This window comes from Hippoglossus hippoglossus, chromosome 16, assembly GCF_009819705.1.
Source record: "Hippoglossus hippoglossus isolate fHipHip1 chromosome 16, fHipHip1.pri, whole genome shotgun sequence".
NCBI classification, from domain to species: domain Eukaryota; kingdom Metazoa; phylum Chordata; class Actinopteri; order Pleuronectiformes; family Pleuronectidae; genus Hippoglossus; species Hippoglossus hippoglossus.
Genome location: NC_047166.1, coordinates 17,996,499 through 18,011,204, shown reverse-complemented (window position 1 = coordinate 18,011,204; position 14,706 = coordinate 17,996,499). Strand labels below are relative to the sequence as shown.

The window sequence follows — 14,706 nt, the reverse complement described above, 5'->3', positions numbered from 1 at the left end:
TTTTTGCTGCTGTCATTATACAATTATGTTGACAGCTGTTGCTTTACTAGATGCTAAGCATCATGGGACCTCACATTTAGAGTATATGTGCTTGTTTACCATTAGTACAATATTTCAAGCGTAATTCAACACCGTTAAGAGGAAGAAAATTATTGATTTGAATCTTGATAGTGATCCTTTCTCTGGGGAGATTTCATATAGTTCTTGTTAGGGCTGCACAATATATAGTTTGAGCATTGTCTCCACGGTGTGAGGATTTTCAATAGCCATATCGCAGGATGTGCAAAGTCAAGTGAGGCAAATGTCATGCACCTTTTTTACTGCATGATACAAAAGGAAATCTGGCACAGTTCTCATTTTCCATGACTAATCTACGAGAGAAGTCTATTTGAATGAACATAATTTATTCTGATTTAAGGGTTCAGAGTTTTCAGCTTTTGAGTTTGATGCCGGTGATTGACATGCAGCCTCTGCATGCACAATGAGCTATCAATCACAATCGTTCTTGATCAGCTTATGAAATTACCAAAAATGACAGAGAAACAAGAGAAAAACTGAAAAAGGGTTTTGTCTCAAAAAGTAAAGCAACATCAGTTCTGTGGAATTATTCCTGTTACTGAATGGATGATGTTGGGGGAACTTCCTGTATTTATTTACACTACAATATACTGTGCATCACAGAAAATGTAATTGTAGATGTGTAAGAATTCTCCCATAATCAAAGAAACCAGAGTCGGGTGACCTGAAAATAGGTCTTGACACGACAGAAAAATGAGTACCAAGCACATCCTCACATCCTACTGAGGTTCCATTTACATGGATTATTAAACTCCTGCTTGACATGTTCGCCTTATCAATTGGCAGATAAGTCAGAAAATCCCTTTTTAAATGAAGGGTTAGGGTTTTTTTTTCCCTGTTGAATGTCAAACATTACACAGAATCAGTATTTCATTGTGATAATAAAGTATTATATTCAACACTAAGTTTAAGAGGCCAGAGCAAAATGATGAAGATATTGATCAGTGATTAATAAAAGCAAGCGTTCAGCTCAGGAAGTCTTCATCTCGATTTTCAACTGAACAAGTTGTGATGTGAAGTGAAATTCAGGGGCAAGAGGAGAAGCTTTGAAAGAGCTGAGACATAGACACACAAGTAATGTCATATTTGCTGTGTTCATGGTTACCAATCTTTTATTCAAGACGACAAGTATTTTTCTGTTTTTTATTTTTGCACACGCGGCACACCCCGTCGCCATATCCTCCTCATTGAGGAAATAGATAGAGGTCCTGTAATCAATCAATAAGCAGTAGAGACTGAAGAATATTTATTCGTGACTATTTTGGTCCAAACGTTTACCTGCCACTGTGGCACATAACAGAAAATCTACCTACATTAGCAGGTTAATCAGCGTCATCGGTTAAGTAAATACGTCGATTTGCGAAACGTGCGTCGACACGTCGGGAAGGTGGCTGCGCACAGTCAAAGCATGGATTCACCTGATGAGCAAGCTGAAGCGAAAAAAATTGCCTACGATCATCTAGCAGAGGTCACCAATAGGCGGACTGCAGTCCGGACCCAGACGCTGTTCTATACAGACCCAGACCTGTTATTAGATTTTGACGGAGCGTTTCTATTATAGGCTTGCATTTACGGTAGTCTTATTTTAACCTGTGCAGCTTTTTCGTCTTTACGGCAGTAAATCCTGGCAGCACACTGTAGAGTTTACTGTTTAGTTGTTAATGTTTGTTGAGATTGTTTTTTGTGTAATGTAGTTATATATTAATAATTATTTATTTATTCTGAAATTACTTTATTTTAAGATGCCTTTTTCAAAAGGTCTTTATTTTATTTTTTAAATGCAAAACATTTTTTTTAGGGTACCCTTCAGTTCAGTGTGAAAATTTATAATAAAATTGTTGAAATACAATTGAATTGTACTTACTTTACGTTTTTTGACTTCATACAGACATTGATACAACTACTAGGCTACTTCAAAATAATTTTTTTTGGTAGACTGCTAAACAGTGTTTTGATGTTCATCCAGAAAGTTACTTGAATTTTACTCAGTTTATTTTGTTGTTGGGCAGCTTAATGTAGATTGATATATTGCTTTTAGTTTAATGGAACAAGCTCTTGCACTAATTTTAGTTTGGAGAGAAATGGGACTGTAAAAGGCAGATTAGCAGTTCAGACTGGGCTATCTTTGGTTGTGGAATAATGCCTTGCAATGCAAAGTATAATCAATAAAATAATAATCGATAGATGCAGCCCTACCCACATTTGATACTTGGTGAGCTTTAAATTTAGACCCTGGGACAGGAACTTTCCAAATAAAAGACAGACAAATGAGATGTAAGAGAATACATAGATGTCAGTCTGTGGTTGTATAGTAGTGAAGCGCATCCAGTGAGACTTCAACCCTTTATTGGACAGTTTTCTCTGTTCAGCATATATGGGGATTTAAAATGTCACATTAGTTCTTCAATGACTTCTATAACTGTGGCTAAATAGTGATGATAGAAGCTTTATCATTGGCCACAGAATAGTTGGTGAAACTGAGGCTGAGCCATGAATCCGCATGAAGCAGCAATCTTAAAGGTCCCATATTGTAGAAATTAAGATTTGTGCTTTATAAATACTGACACAAGAGGTGTAAAGATTATGAAACAGAGCCCAAAACTAGGTATAAATGTCCACGATCTCATATTGTGACACAGGAGGACTGAACCACGATACCTGACTGTGCTGCCACCCCTGTAAGAGCAGCCTGTTGAGCTCTCATTAAATGATGAAAGAAATGATAATAAAATGACAACTCTTGAGTAAACACACATGCACCACGCTTTCGTGACAGGTACACAAGAAGGCCAGTGTTATGGTGACTTCTGCCTGCCTGCTGAGAACTGCATTGTGGGAGCATGCACCGCTAAAGCATAAACTACTAGTGTTATAAGTTGTGCTTGCCTGCCTAGGATGGTGAAACATGCAAAATAGATTTTTTTTGTTGATGGTCCACCTGGCCACTGATGTGCCAGCTTACCTCTTGGTCATTCCTGGCCAGTCCAGCTATTGGTTGACAATGTGTTGTGCGATAGAAAGAACATTTATTAGGTAGGGCTATGAGCACTGCACATACACAAAAGAAACAGTGTAAAACACTACATTAAAGGTCTTTCATGTTATGAGAAGTGTGAATTTATTTGGGGGGTTCTCTATGAAACTGCCGCGGGCCGCCAAAGTCTAGGTGATCACTGGGAAACTGACATTTCCTGCAACAAGAAGCAGAAGCATACAACCTGAGATTTACCTTTCATACCTCACAGCCATAAAAACCTTGACCTTATAAATCAGTTTCCAGGTATCACAGTCTTTCAGCTGGTCCTGTGATTCTTCACCTGTATGTTTGATATATTGCTTCTCTCTTTTCTGGCCTGTGATAAAATCCTGCAGCCTAAGATGTACTAGTCATAGGACAAGTGGTGTCACTAGAGTCAAGTGGTTATGTCTAAATTGTCTATTCGTACCGAGAGAACATGGTGCAGTTCAGACACATTATGCAGCTGGCTACCGTCAACTCATGTACTAAAGAAACACATTTGTGGCCATATAGTGAACAGAGTTGGCTAATGTCATTGTGAGAGGATGAGCAACATAAATGCCGCAAACGATAAAGGATTGCATGCATGGAAATAAATTAAACTTGTAAGCCATGAGTTTTGTGCTTTAGAAAAATCCCTTTCTGAATAAGTGAAAGTAGCACAAGGTTATTGTGAAATCAAAGCAATATTAATGGTTGTGCTCTGCTTTATTTATCTGCTCCAGCCTTTGTCTCCTCCAACCTGGATGACCTAAATCGTATCTAGTCCTAGTCTGTCTTCCCCTCTTCACCCAAATATACCAGAACACCATTCAGAACGGAGTCAAGGGTGGAGAAATACACGATTAATAACCCTCTTTTCAGCATAGCTATGAAATAATCAGGTTTTTTTTGTTTGTTGAAATTATGGCTTATATTTATTGTTCGTTTGAATTTTACACACTGCTTAGACTCATCAATATGGCAGCCCACCTTGACATCACCCATTCGTTTTTGAACTGCTGTGTTGAAACCTAGAGTTTGGCATTTTGACCAAACATTTTTAAAATAGAAGTAACCATATACGGAGGAGCATCCAATGGATGGTACAAGCTGACAATCAACTATTTTTCTGTAAATGGGATCATATTGAAAATCTATCTGTTGTGAAGAATACTGAAACTCGATTCCAGATAAGAACCGAATCCAGAATGCCAAGGACTGGGTACCCGTAAAAGAAATAGAATTTCGGTTCTGCTTGTCGGTTCCTAAACTGCAAGGATGCCGTATGTATCTGCCAGGACCTGCCTACCTGACTACATCACGCACTATGCAACAGCCTGTCAATTTGTTTATACGCGACCTAGCATGCATGGCTAACATGGCTAAGATGAGCCGCGATAAATGGTCAAAAGTCAGGTGGCAAACATTTAAGGCAGCACGGTGTCGATCTGAAAGACTGTACAGCGTTTAATGTCCTGCAGTCTCCGAGCCCGAGTTTGTCATCTTCAGCTAGCTCTAGTAGCACCTTGCTAGCACCGCCAGTAGAGCTCGGGGGAAAGGGAGCCGCGACGGCAGCGGCACACCGTTCTCCCTGGCATTCAAGGAAAAGCTGACTTACATGACTTGTATGATTTATGTCAGTAGGTTTCCTATAAATAAGATGTACAACAAGCAGCTCAAAACATTATTATCCACAAATGGCTCAACTGCTACTGATTTCCACTGTGTTGCTATGGAATATATGAGAGATTAATATTCATTACATATCTTAAAGTTGACAATTATTGATGTTACATTAGTTTACAGGGACAATTAGAACATCTTCTTCTAATAATTATCCACAAATAAGACTGTTGTTTGGTTAATTTAAACACCAGTATTTTCAAGGCAAAAAGTTTCAGCATTGCCTCTATCTCAGTTACTACTAATTTACACAGTTGGGTTAGACACATTGAGCATGTCTGATAAGGCTCTGAGATGAGTTGTGTGGGTTTTCTTTTGTAATGTTGCCTGTCTAGCACAAGGCACAGGCAGAATCAGAATCGGAATCGATAAAATTTAAACGATACCCAACCCTAACCATGAGACCATGAATTCCTTAGGAAAAGGTTTACTCATGTTATAAATAAAATAAGAAAAGGGTTCAGACTTATTTTGCAACCAGTGGAGATGATCTCTGCTGGTCTTTTGAGAGAATACAGGTTTTAGACACTTCACTGCATTGACTTCATTTTCTGGATCCTGATTCTACATCCATGTTTTTACAGAGTCTATGTTTTTATCCGGAGCATTACTTTCAGAGGCATTGTACTGTAGAGGATGGTAATTTGATATGGGGCAAAACTAAAGATGAGTTGTACACTATAGACAGAATGAGGATATTAACTTTATTACCATTCACCAGACTTTCTCCATAATGCATTTTCCTTCGCATATTATAAAAAATTTAATATATTTTAAATATTTCACTCTTATTAGTGAGAGAAACCAAGATTTAATTAATAGGATAATTTGACCTTTATTATTAAAATGCAATGTCAGTGTCTAGGGCAGCTTTAATGAGTTAGGACATGTCAGTGCAAAACACATCTATTAATCATCCCATGTATTTTTTTAAAAATTTGTTTGAAAGAGAAGGCCAGCAGGGTATTATTCACCTTATAAAAGTAGCAGGCCCTTATTTTTGCTCTGTTTTGAACAATAAACTAAAGGCGAGTGGTACACTTTGATTGTCGGTGACTCGGTACGATCAGTCACAACACTTAAGGTCTCTCTCCCCCACTGCCTTTTTTTTGTTCTTCTTTCACAGGACACACAAAGAGGTAAAGAGCATTTCAGCAACACAGAGGTGGGCAAAGACAAACGGTGAACCAGCAAGACAGGAAACGTAACAGTGAATAGGAGCGACCTCATGCAACAATAAACAGAAAGTCAGAGTGACACATTGTGACACAAAGAGCTTAAGTACACAGAGGGAAAGACAGATCGAGGTAGAGAGACGGCGAGTCAGACAGACGGAGGGACATCATTCCCGTCTGTCTCTCTACAGAACGCAGCTACCATGACACTCTAATCAGATGGCGGGAATGTCTGACAGCTACCTTCAGGGCTGATGTAGTGTGTTCAGGTGGAAGGAAAGGCTACATCTGTCCATGCAATCATTGGCATTATTTGTCCAGGCCCACATCATCATTCTGCTGCCACTGGTGTTACTTTACTGGCGTCATATTTGCTTAGACATCAGGTGTCTCAAAAGCCCCGCTGACATTTTTGGTTGACCTGGTAGAGTCCAGCACAGATGCAGAACACCTGGTTTGTATTTGACTCAGACATGCAGCACTGGCATTTATATTTGTGGAGCTGCACAAAGTTCAATTTAGTATGACTAAATTAATGAACTGAATAGGCTTTGATCAAATTTATAAAAGTTCCCATCACACTTTTGCCTGAAGGAAATCCTAATTACTGCATGCTCTGCCACTGTGAAGACTACACAATTTTTTTTGTTTGAACAGCCTTGATAGAAGCCATCAAATTACTGTCACGCAAGTAATTTTGTCTTTTTGTGACCTCCTCTGATGCACCAGCTTCCATCACCTTCACAGGTCAAAGTAAATCATTTTACTGACTGGCTAAGAGTGGTGATGCATTATTTTTTTATTGGATGACCTTTATTCCAAAAACTTTTCAGTACTTTTAAAATAATTAATATTCACCCCAACATAGAGAATATATATCTATTGAAACATGAGGGTGATTTCTACGATTATAGTCACAAACCAACTGACAAACATCACAGGGTCTGTCCTTTGTATCAAACTTTTATTTTTTCATCTAGGCTGTTATGCCTTCAACTGCTGTATTTCTATTTTCTGAAGTTAAAAGCAAAATGAAAGTGCCCCAGAGAGTCTGGCCTATCTCCCAAAGTTAGATTAGGGCATAATCCCTTATTTAACACGTCGTTTTTTTGTAAAACATCAAATAGAAGAGTGATTTACTTTGTCGACTTGTATCTGATATCCAAGTCACAGGTTCCTTGTTTCTGAGAAGACGGCAGCCCCCATGGTGTTTATTTGTTAATGACATTTTCCAACCATTCACCCGATGCTCCTGTTGCCAAAGCAACAAGCAGCAGTGAATACCAGATGACACAGGTCTCTTGTCTGCTTTTTGTTAGACTTGTTTTGGTCAGAATGTGCTTCATTGGTTTTAAATAACATAAAAAACAAACAGTAAGATGTCTCAGAGAGTCACTTGAGAAAATGTCATCTGGTTCTTTTTTACATTAAAAATCATGTTCTTTTCCAAATGCTGCACACAAGCCACAAAATGTACCATATTATTTCATAATGATGGTTTTTTTTCGGCAGCTGCAGATTATCATGTCTATGGCTTGAGATGTTGATTGTTGAGGTTTTAATGAATCCTGCATCAGCCTGATGAGTACAACTTGGGACATGACCTTTCTAAATCAGAAATAAGTCTTTGAGTGCAGAACTCTGAACAAATCTGTCGCCCAGACTGCCACCTCATAATCCTTTTCACTGATAGCCTCAGAAAAGATGTCTTCCCCTCATGTACACTAACCCCCTGACATATTTATTTCCTTGCTTTTTCGTGCAATCTAAGAAAGGATTTATTCTAAGGCCATAAACGTGGCTCTGAGGTTCAGTTTTTTTCTTTTTAAATTGCAGATATCGGAAGTTGTAGGCTACTAAATGACAATACTATCCTCATCTGGTCTTATTCTTTATATTATCCTGCAAATTTTGCCACATCTCTGCATTTGTTGTCTCCCGTCCAATTGTCCCATGTTGCCACAGCAGCACATTTGTTCCTCTCCTCTGTAGACTCTCTCTCTATAGCTGTTGCTGCTAAATTAAAATGAAGAATTAGCGCAATAAAAAAAAAGCTTTTTTAAGCTTTATTGTGTAAATGTACTGCACTCATCCCAGTTGTTGCCATTGACATCTTTGACAGCATGTACTCTACAGCCACTTGACTGCTCTGCTCTGGTTAGCTAGTGATTAGCTTCCCTGTGGATCCACCCTTCCCCAGACTTGGTGAGAAGCACAATTCTAAAGAGTCACCAGTTTAAAATCACTCTCATTCACTGAAAATATGTCTCTCCCACATGGAAATGGTGCTGTGGACCCTGTTCTCCTGTTGGAATGGCAATGAGACATGGTTGTCTAACTTGTCTTGTGAAAGAGAGATTTAGGGCTGTTTTTGTATGTGTCACAGCAGTGGGCCAGAGGCAAAGACAAGGTTCAACATACGTCTTTTCAATGTGACTTTGTCACTTTTCTGAACCGTAGCACAGAAGCAAAGTCGGACCAAACCGATGTGTCCTCATGCAAAATTTTAATGTGAGCTATGACTTGAGCTATGCTGTGAGAGACTGAATATTTAGCTTGTTCCACCACTACACATATTTTGTTGCTTTTGATTGTCTCTGTGCAGAGAGCGGTGTTTTCTATACAGCCTTAGCACCAATCTGTTTTCTTGTTTCTTGTCTGTTCATATGACAGATTTGTGCCCATTGACGTAAGGTTTTTTAATATTTAGATTGTGCCAAGTTTAGATATTGTCTAACCAAACATTAACAAGTAAAACTATTTTAAACAGTGGCACAAATGGCTTCAGTGTGTTCACTGTGCTACCTCTGTCCCATGTGTTTACTTCTCAACAAGACAAGTCTATTTATACGGCATCAAATAATAATAGAAGTAATCTCAGGGCACTTTTAATGTAGAGCAGCAGCATTGTATTTACAATACAAAGACTTTTGTTGTGACGCACAAGCTTGGCCTAATTATTCATTAACCATGATGGCATGCAAATTCAGTACAAAGCTCTTTTATGTGATTAATCTTACAATAAGGTCACGTTTTAAGTTGTCTCCTGTATTCAAAATTGCATGCATTCATGTAGCTGTTGACTTTTAGCAACATCTTGGCATACCTGCGATAAAGGCTAATTATTTACTGCAAGAGACCAGCACAGTTCACAGAGCTGTAATTGGAAACTCTATTGAAGCTGTAAATACAGCACCCTCTTCTTCGCTGTCACTGGGGGGATTTCTGCTTCCCCACATTTGGCCTACAACAGACATTATTCACCGGGCTTATTGTCAAGTAGAGGCTCAGTCACACAAACGGCCCCAAAACTAGCAATGAAAAATAACAAGAGGAAATGAGATGGCAATAGAAAAGAAGACATTTAGTTTCATGCACAAGTTCAGTTCATGCTGCACTGCCTGGCTTACAGCAGTGCAAGGTCGATAGAACATCAGCAACTGCCGCTGAGGAACGGTCAGCAACACATCTTGTTTACGACGTCGTGAAAGTAAATGGATTTGTTTGGATCTGCACCTAATTTGAAATGCAGTAATGAAGCAGTCTGTTACAATGCTGCTGCCAGCCCTCAAACACCATCCAACAATAGAGAGGGTTCTCGCTTGGGTTTTGATTATATAGTACGCACTATATTATTGGTGGACAAATTGCATCACAATTCTCAGAGCAGTTCTCTTTTATTAAGCACAAAATGCTACAGTGCACAAAGTCGGTGGTGGTGTGAGGTTTGAGGTCTCTCATGGTACTTTTTTATGTGAGAGCTTTTCTGATTTAAATACAGAAATGATATACGTTTAACAGACCCAGGTATAGTTTATGTTGGTTTCAGCCTCACAAGTTTTTAACTGCGTGGTCTTAGCGGAATCATTATAATTTGGGGTAAAATCCAAATGGAGGTAAATGTAGTCACTACAGGGAACAATTACATCCATTGCTGTAGATAACTGCTCTTAAATGTGTGTAGTTTTGCTTGTTGAAGCTGAAAAAGGCAAATGTTTTACCACAGTAATAGTTTTTATAATTTTCAACTGAGGTATAATTGGTCTGTCATTATATACATTAGATTTAATCAAAACCTTCTTCTTACATTTATTAAGTATCAGCTACAACTGCAAAATATATTTGTATATTTCATTTGGATATAAATGTGATGATGTAAATTAAATCATACATTTAGCACTGACTTCTGTTTCTCTTTTCTGCAGGTTAACAGGATTTACCATCCCTCCACCTGTTACCAGTTCTGGTAACATTTTTTCACTGAGGCTTACCAGTGACTTTGCAGTAAGCGCTCATGGATTTAAGGCAGCTTATGAAGGTAAGGAAAACATTATTATCTGTTCTTTGTCTTTAAATGTCAATAGGAATATAGGAAATATGACAGACATTTGAATTTAGGTTTGAGAATATGATCAGGACAGCTCCTCATAAACTCCTCATTTAGCGAGGTGAAGTAGACACCATTAATTCTCAAGAGAGGGACGTGTGATCACACTTACTCCACCTGATTTCCTGCAGGACTTCTTCCACTGTTGAGTTATGGAAACATAAGGGACCTCAATTAAACAAATGAATCTCGTATTTTCCAAATTAGCACCCCGCCTCCCCCCAAAGTCCTGAACCTTTTCTGTGACTCCAGAGGTGAATGTGAAATTGCATGGCAGATGGCGATGGGAATTAGTTGAACTAATGGATGTACCAAGTTATCTGAGTTGAAGCAGAGCGGGGTGCAGCTTGGTGCTTTCTAAATATGAACTATCCTTCTGCGACCATCTCCTTCACCCCTACTCGTTTCCCCTATACTTCTACATGTGAACTCCAACTCTAACCCATCTCTAGTTCTCTTTCTCTGTTTCCTTTTTTTATTGATGGTTTGTGTTTTGTCTCTGCTCTCCTTTTATCTCATTTCATCCTCCTCCTGCCTCTGATCCATTTACTACTTGTCTGCACCTTTCTTTATTATTTCTATACTTTCTGTTCCTAACCTTCTCCAGCTCTAACAGGCTGACCCCATCCTCTAAGCTCGCTCCTCCTCCCTTGCACGATGTCCTTTTCTATCCCACCTTTACCCCCCTCATCTCCCCACCTGCCCCAGACCTGGCCAGTCCAGGACCTCTCCCCTCTCCATCTGTCCATCTGTGTTCTTTCTCTCTCTTTCTCTTGTTCTGTTTCTCCCTCTCTTCTATCCACTTCTCCCTCTCCCTCTCTCAGTCTCCAGTGGGTGCCTAGGTTGAATTAGATCTTGTTTTCCTGCCTCCATCTTTTGCCTGTTTAATCATCGACAGAATTTCATGCAGATTTTGATCACATTTTGTTACACATGACAAAAAATGTCCATTTCTCAGTACTGAGGATTAATGACAACAGTGGAGAGTATTTTCCAATAAGGAAAATAGGGACAGTCACACTGTTTATTTAGTGACCATCTAGTTGTTGCTCTGTGGTCACATTTAATGTGTGGAATTAAGGATCGTAGCCAAGGCAGTGATATGGTAATATGTAGACCATAACATATACAGCTCAGTTTGTTATGACTGTTACTCATTCTTTAATACCCTGGTCTTACTACACGGTACACAGCGCACAGCATAAATATTTGAACAATAAGTAGCATGCTATTGCTTACTTGAGACCTCTACAGGCGCGTCCCCAGATGTCTCGGTATGATGGTGCTATCAATTTTAAAACAGTGTGTTGCATAGTATCATTGTATAAAATGTGAATGTAAAACCCTACACTGAAGGAAATTGAGGTGCAATTTAAGTAAAGGTGTCTGTGAAAAAGTGAGTTGATCCCTGTCATTGTCATCTAAATTTAAAAAAAAATGGAATTATGTATTTAGAGTATAATATAGGAGTAATTGTGTTAGTTACAGGTGCATATTAAAAAGGGTAAGGGTTGATCAGAAAACATGTACATTCTTAAAATCAATATTACATAAAAGGATTATTTTCTTTCTTTTCTCTATTGTTATTTATATCCTTTTTCACACATTTGAGGCCATGGGAAAACGGAGAAGATAAAAACGGCCTTTTGTGCTATTTTAATTTTAAGAGGATTAGCTGCAAGACAGCAAAGTGAAAACAAAATGTTCCATGGAACTGTCGATTCAGTTTTATTTTTATCTTGTTTACTGGTTTTCACTCCAACATGATTCTGTGGAAAATAAAAGGTCAAGGAAAAATGGGATCTTCGTCCGTTTTTCCAGACTAAGCAACATCAGAGCGATTCCTGGGTTAAGTCTATTGTGTCAGTGATACACACACTAGTAATGGAAAACAATGTGGAAGTAATCCAAAGTATTGTGTAATCTGTATTGAACTTCATTTTAAAAGTAATGCACCCAACTTGGCCCACCAGCTTCACAATCATCATAAATTTCCATTGTTTATCTTGACAAACCCTTATGACAGACACATATGAAACGTAAACACATTCATCGTTCCTATCCATAACGTACTCATTTGCAAACCATTGTAACTCACTGCCATCGCTGTATATTTTTCATCCTTGTTATACTGATGTCGTTAGCTACATCGTACACATGAATATGTATGTGCCGCTCAATCTCATGACTGAAAACGTGTGATTCTTGTAGACTCTCAGAGATGATTGAGTCAGGACTAGAATTAAGTGGATTTGAATCTGCATACATGCTAAGGACACAGTGAAGGACGCGTCCAGATGGAATGTAATTTGTTGACGGCCTGTCAATCTTTTGTTAAGTATGTTTGAAAGAAATCCAGCTCCAACTTTTCTGAATTTTATTCCTGATTAGTGCCAACTTTCCTGCAATGTCACGACACCGTCAGCGTGATCTTGCAACCTTAAGCATGGCCTGAAAGGTTTGTGCTGCATTTATTAAGGAGCTGAGATATGAGGGCTTTTCTACAACACAGCCAAACAATAGCTAAGAGTGGCAAGGGATCGAGATAGGCTGCAGCTACTCTGTACATATTTCGAGCTCAGAGTACCGCTATCTGCTTGCCCTTTGTTGAAGGTTGTGTATTTGCAACAAACACATCCCTGTGCCTTTCTAAAACCTGTCACACTGCCATTTCAACCTGCCCTTTCTTTGGAAGAGTCTTAAAAGACAGCTGACCTGAAAAAATAATTTCGTCTCTTCTCACCAAATCATTTCATTTGTCCCTCTGTGGTGATGCAGATGGTCCACTGAGCTGGAAAAGTACTTATTCGAACATGTGTGCTTGCGTGTGAGCATTGACATGTTGTTTACCAGATGCTTTGCCCTGTGAAGCAACATGGGTGCAGTCAATACCCTTTTTATTTCTTTATTTTTACGCCTGCATGAAAAATCCAGCTCAGCAGCCACTCAAGCAGTCCGCTAAGAAGCCAGACAGGCAGTCTACACAGGAGGCTCCTGTGGGGAAAGTGTGCTGCTCGTGTGCTCACAAACACTGCCACTCCGTCAAAACTCCCATCTTCTTCAAAGGGCTACAGAGTCATTAGATATACAGGCGAAATAAATAGCTCTGCCCCAGAGAAATCTCGCACCCAACTACCTCATTTACTAGTTCATAAAACTCACTCGTTACCACGGTTGTGGGGGATAATGCAAGACAGTCTCTCTTCTCCTGTCTGAATGCAACTTAAGGTGAAAAATGCAGATGACAGCCTAACTGGCTGTATTCATGCCCTGTAAGCATTCAGTTCACATAGCTGATTTCTACTCAGGGTTTCACCGTGTAAAACGCCCAGCAACAACATTATGTTGTTTGTATTGAGTTTTCTTTAGCGTTCCAAATAACATTGTGTATTTTGTTAAGCACCATATGCGTTGTTTTCAACCCAGCTTTATTTTGAAGATGAGGTGATTCTTTGTGAGATTAAGTACTCCACAGTACCCACTGTTGTTTGCATCTCTTTACCCACCCCGAGGTGAAGTTTGTACAGGATTTCATTTGGTTTAGCTTCAGCCCAGCCCCTGGTGTTTAGGAGCAGCTGTTTTCCCAAGGTTCAGTTTTATCAACACTTTATTTAAGGTCCTCTAGACAGCAACACTTGTTAGCTCAGGGCTAACACTGTGTCTAAAACACTTGATTTCTTTAGGGGCTTCTTCAAAGCCTCATAAAAGCAAAACTCCTGATTCAAGTGTAGGCTGTTGTTCAAAGTACTACTTTTTCCACTCATTTGCAGTTACTGTAGTTGCAATTGAAGTACAGTATTTTAGTTTGCATAAAACGAGAGGCCTTATCTGAAGCAACTGCTTCAAATAGCTGCAACTATTAAATGTGATTAATGTAATACAGATGCTTTCCTGTGAATTAATTCTTGGACCATGTCTGTCTGAGACATTAGTTATGACTTTCCATACACCAAAGGGCAATGAGTCAGTGCTGCTATAATTACAGATGGGATGCATCTGTTACTTTTTAATTAGGGACCTGGGGTGAGTTTCTCAAAACAGTTAATTGCAAGTGAGTATTTTATTTTGTTCTTCTATATAGTTTTCTCAAGAACAACCGCCACAGACTAATGATTATTGCCATGAATGCCTGATAATCACCACTAGTCAGTTTAAATTTCATGTTTTCAAGTGGGGTCAAATTAGTTATTGCATAAATCAGAGCTGCATGCACATGACCATTCACTAAAAAGCTGTGCATCATGCTGCACAATTAGCACTTTTTTTTTTTTGTGTGAGCCTTCACTGCATCATACCCTCAAATTGAAAAGTAAAGATGGTTACTTTTCTTGGAATCACATGAAATCATCCTGGAAAATAATTTGTATGTTATCACATTTTTT

The 14,706-nt window shown here is 38.9% G+C and overlaps 1 protein-coding gene across 5 annotated transcripts in view; it reads left to right on the top strand.

The window, feature by feature from the left end:
- Nucleotides 1–14,706, top strand: part of LOC117776906 (CUB and sushi domain-containing protein 3-like) — a 213,822-nt gene that overhangs the window by 25,557 nt on the left and 173,559 nt on the right. For all 5 annotated transcript variants that reach the window (XM_034611302.1, XM_034611297.1, XM_034611301.1 and 2 more), the window contains exon 3: nucleotides 10,143–10,255. In XM_034611302.1, coding sequence (XP_034467193.1) covers nucleotides 10,143–10,255 — 113 coding nt within the window. The remainder of the gene's footprint in view (nucleotides 1–10,142; nucleotides 10,256–14,706) is intronic.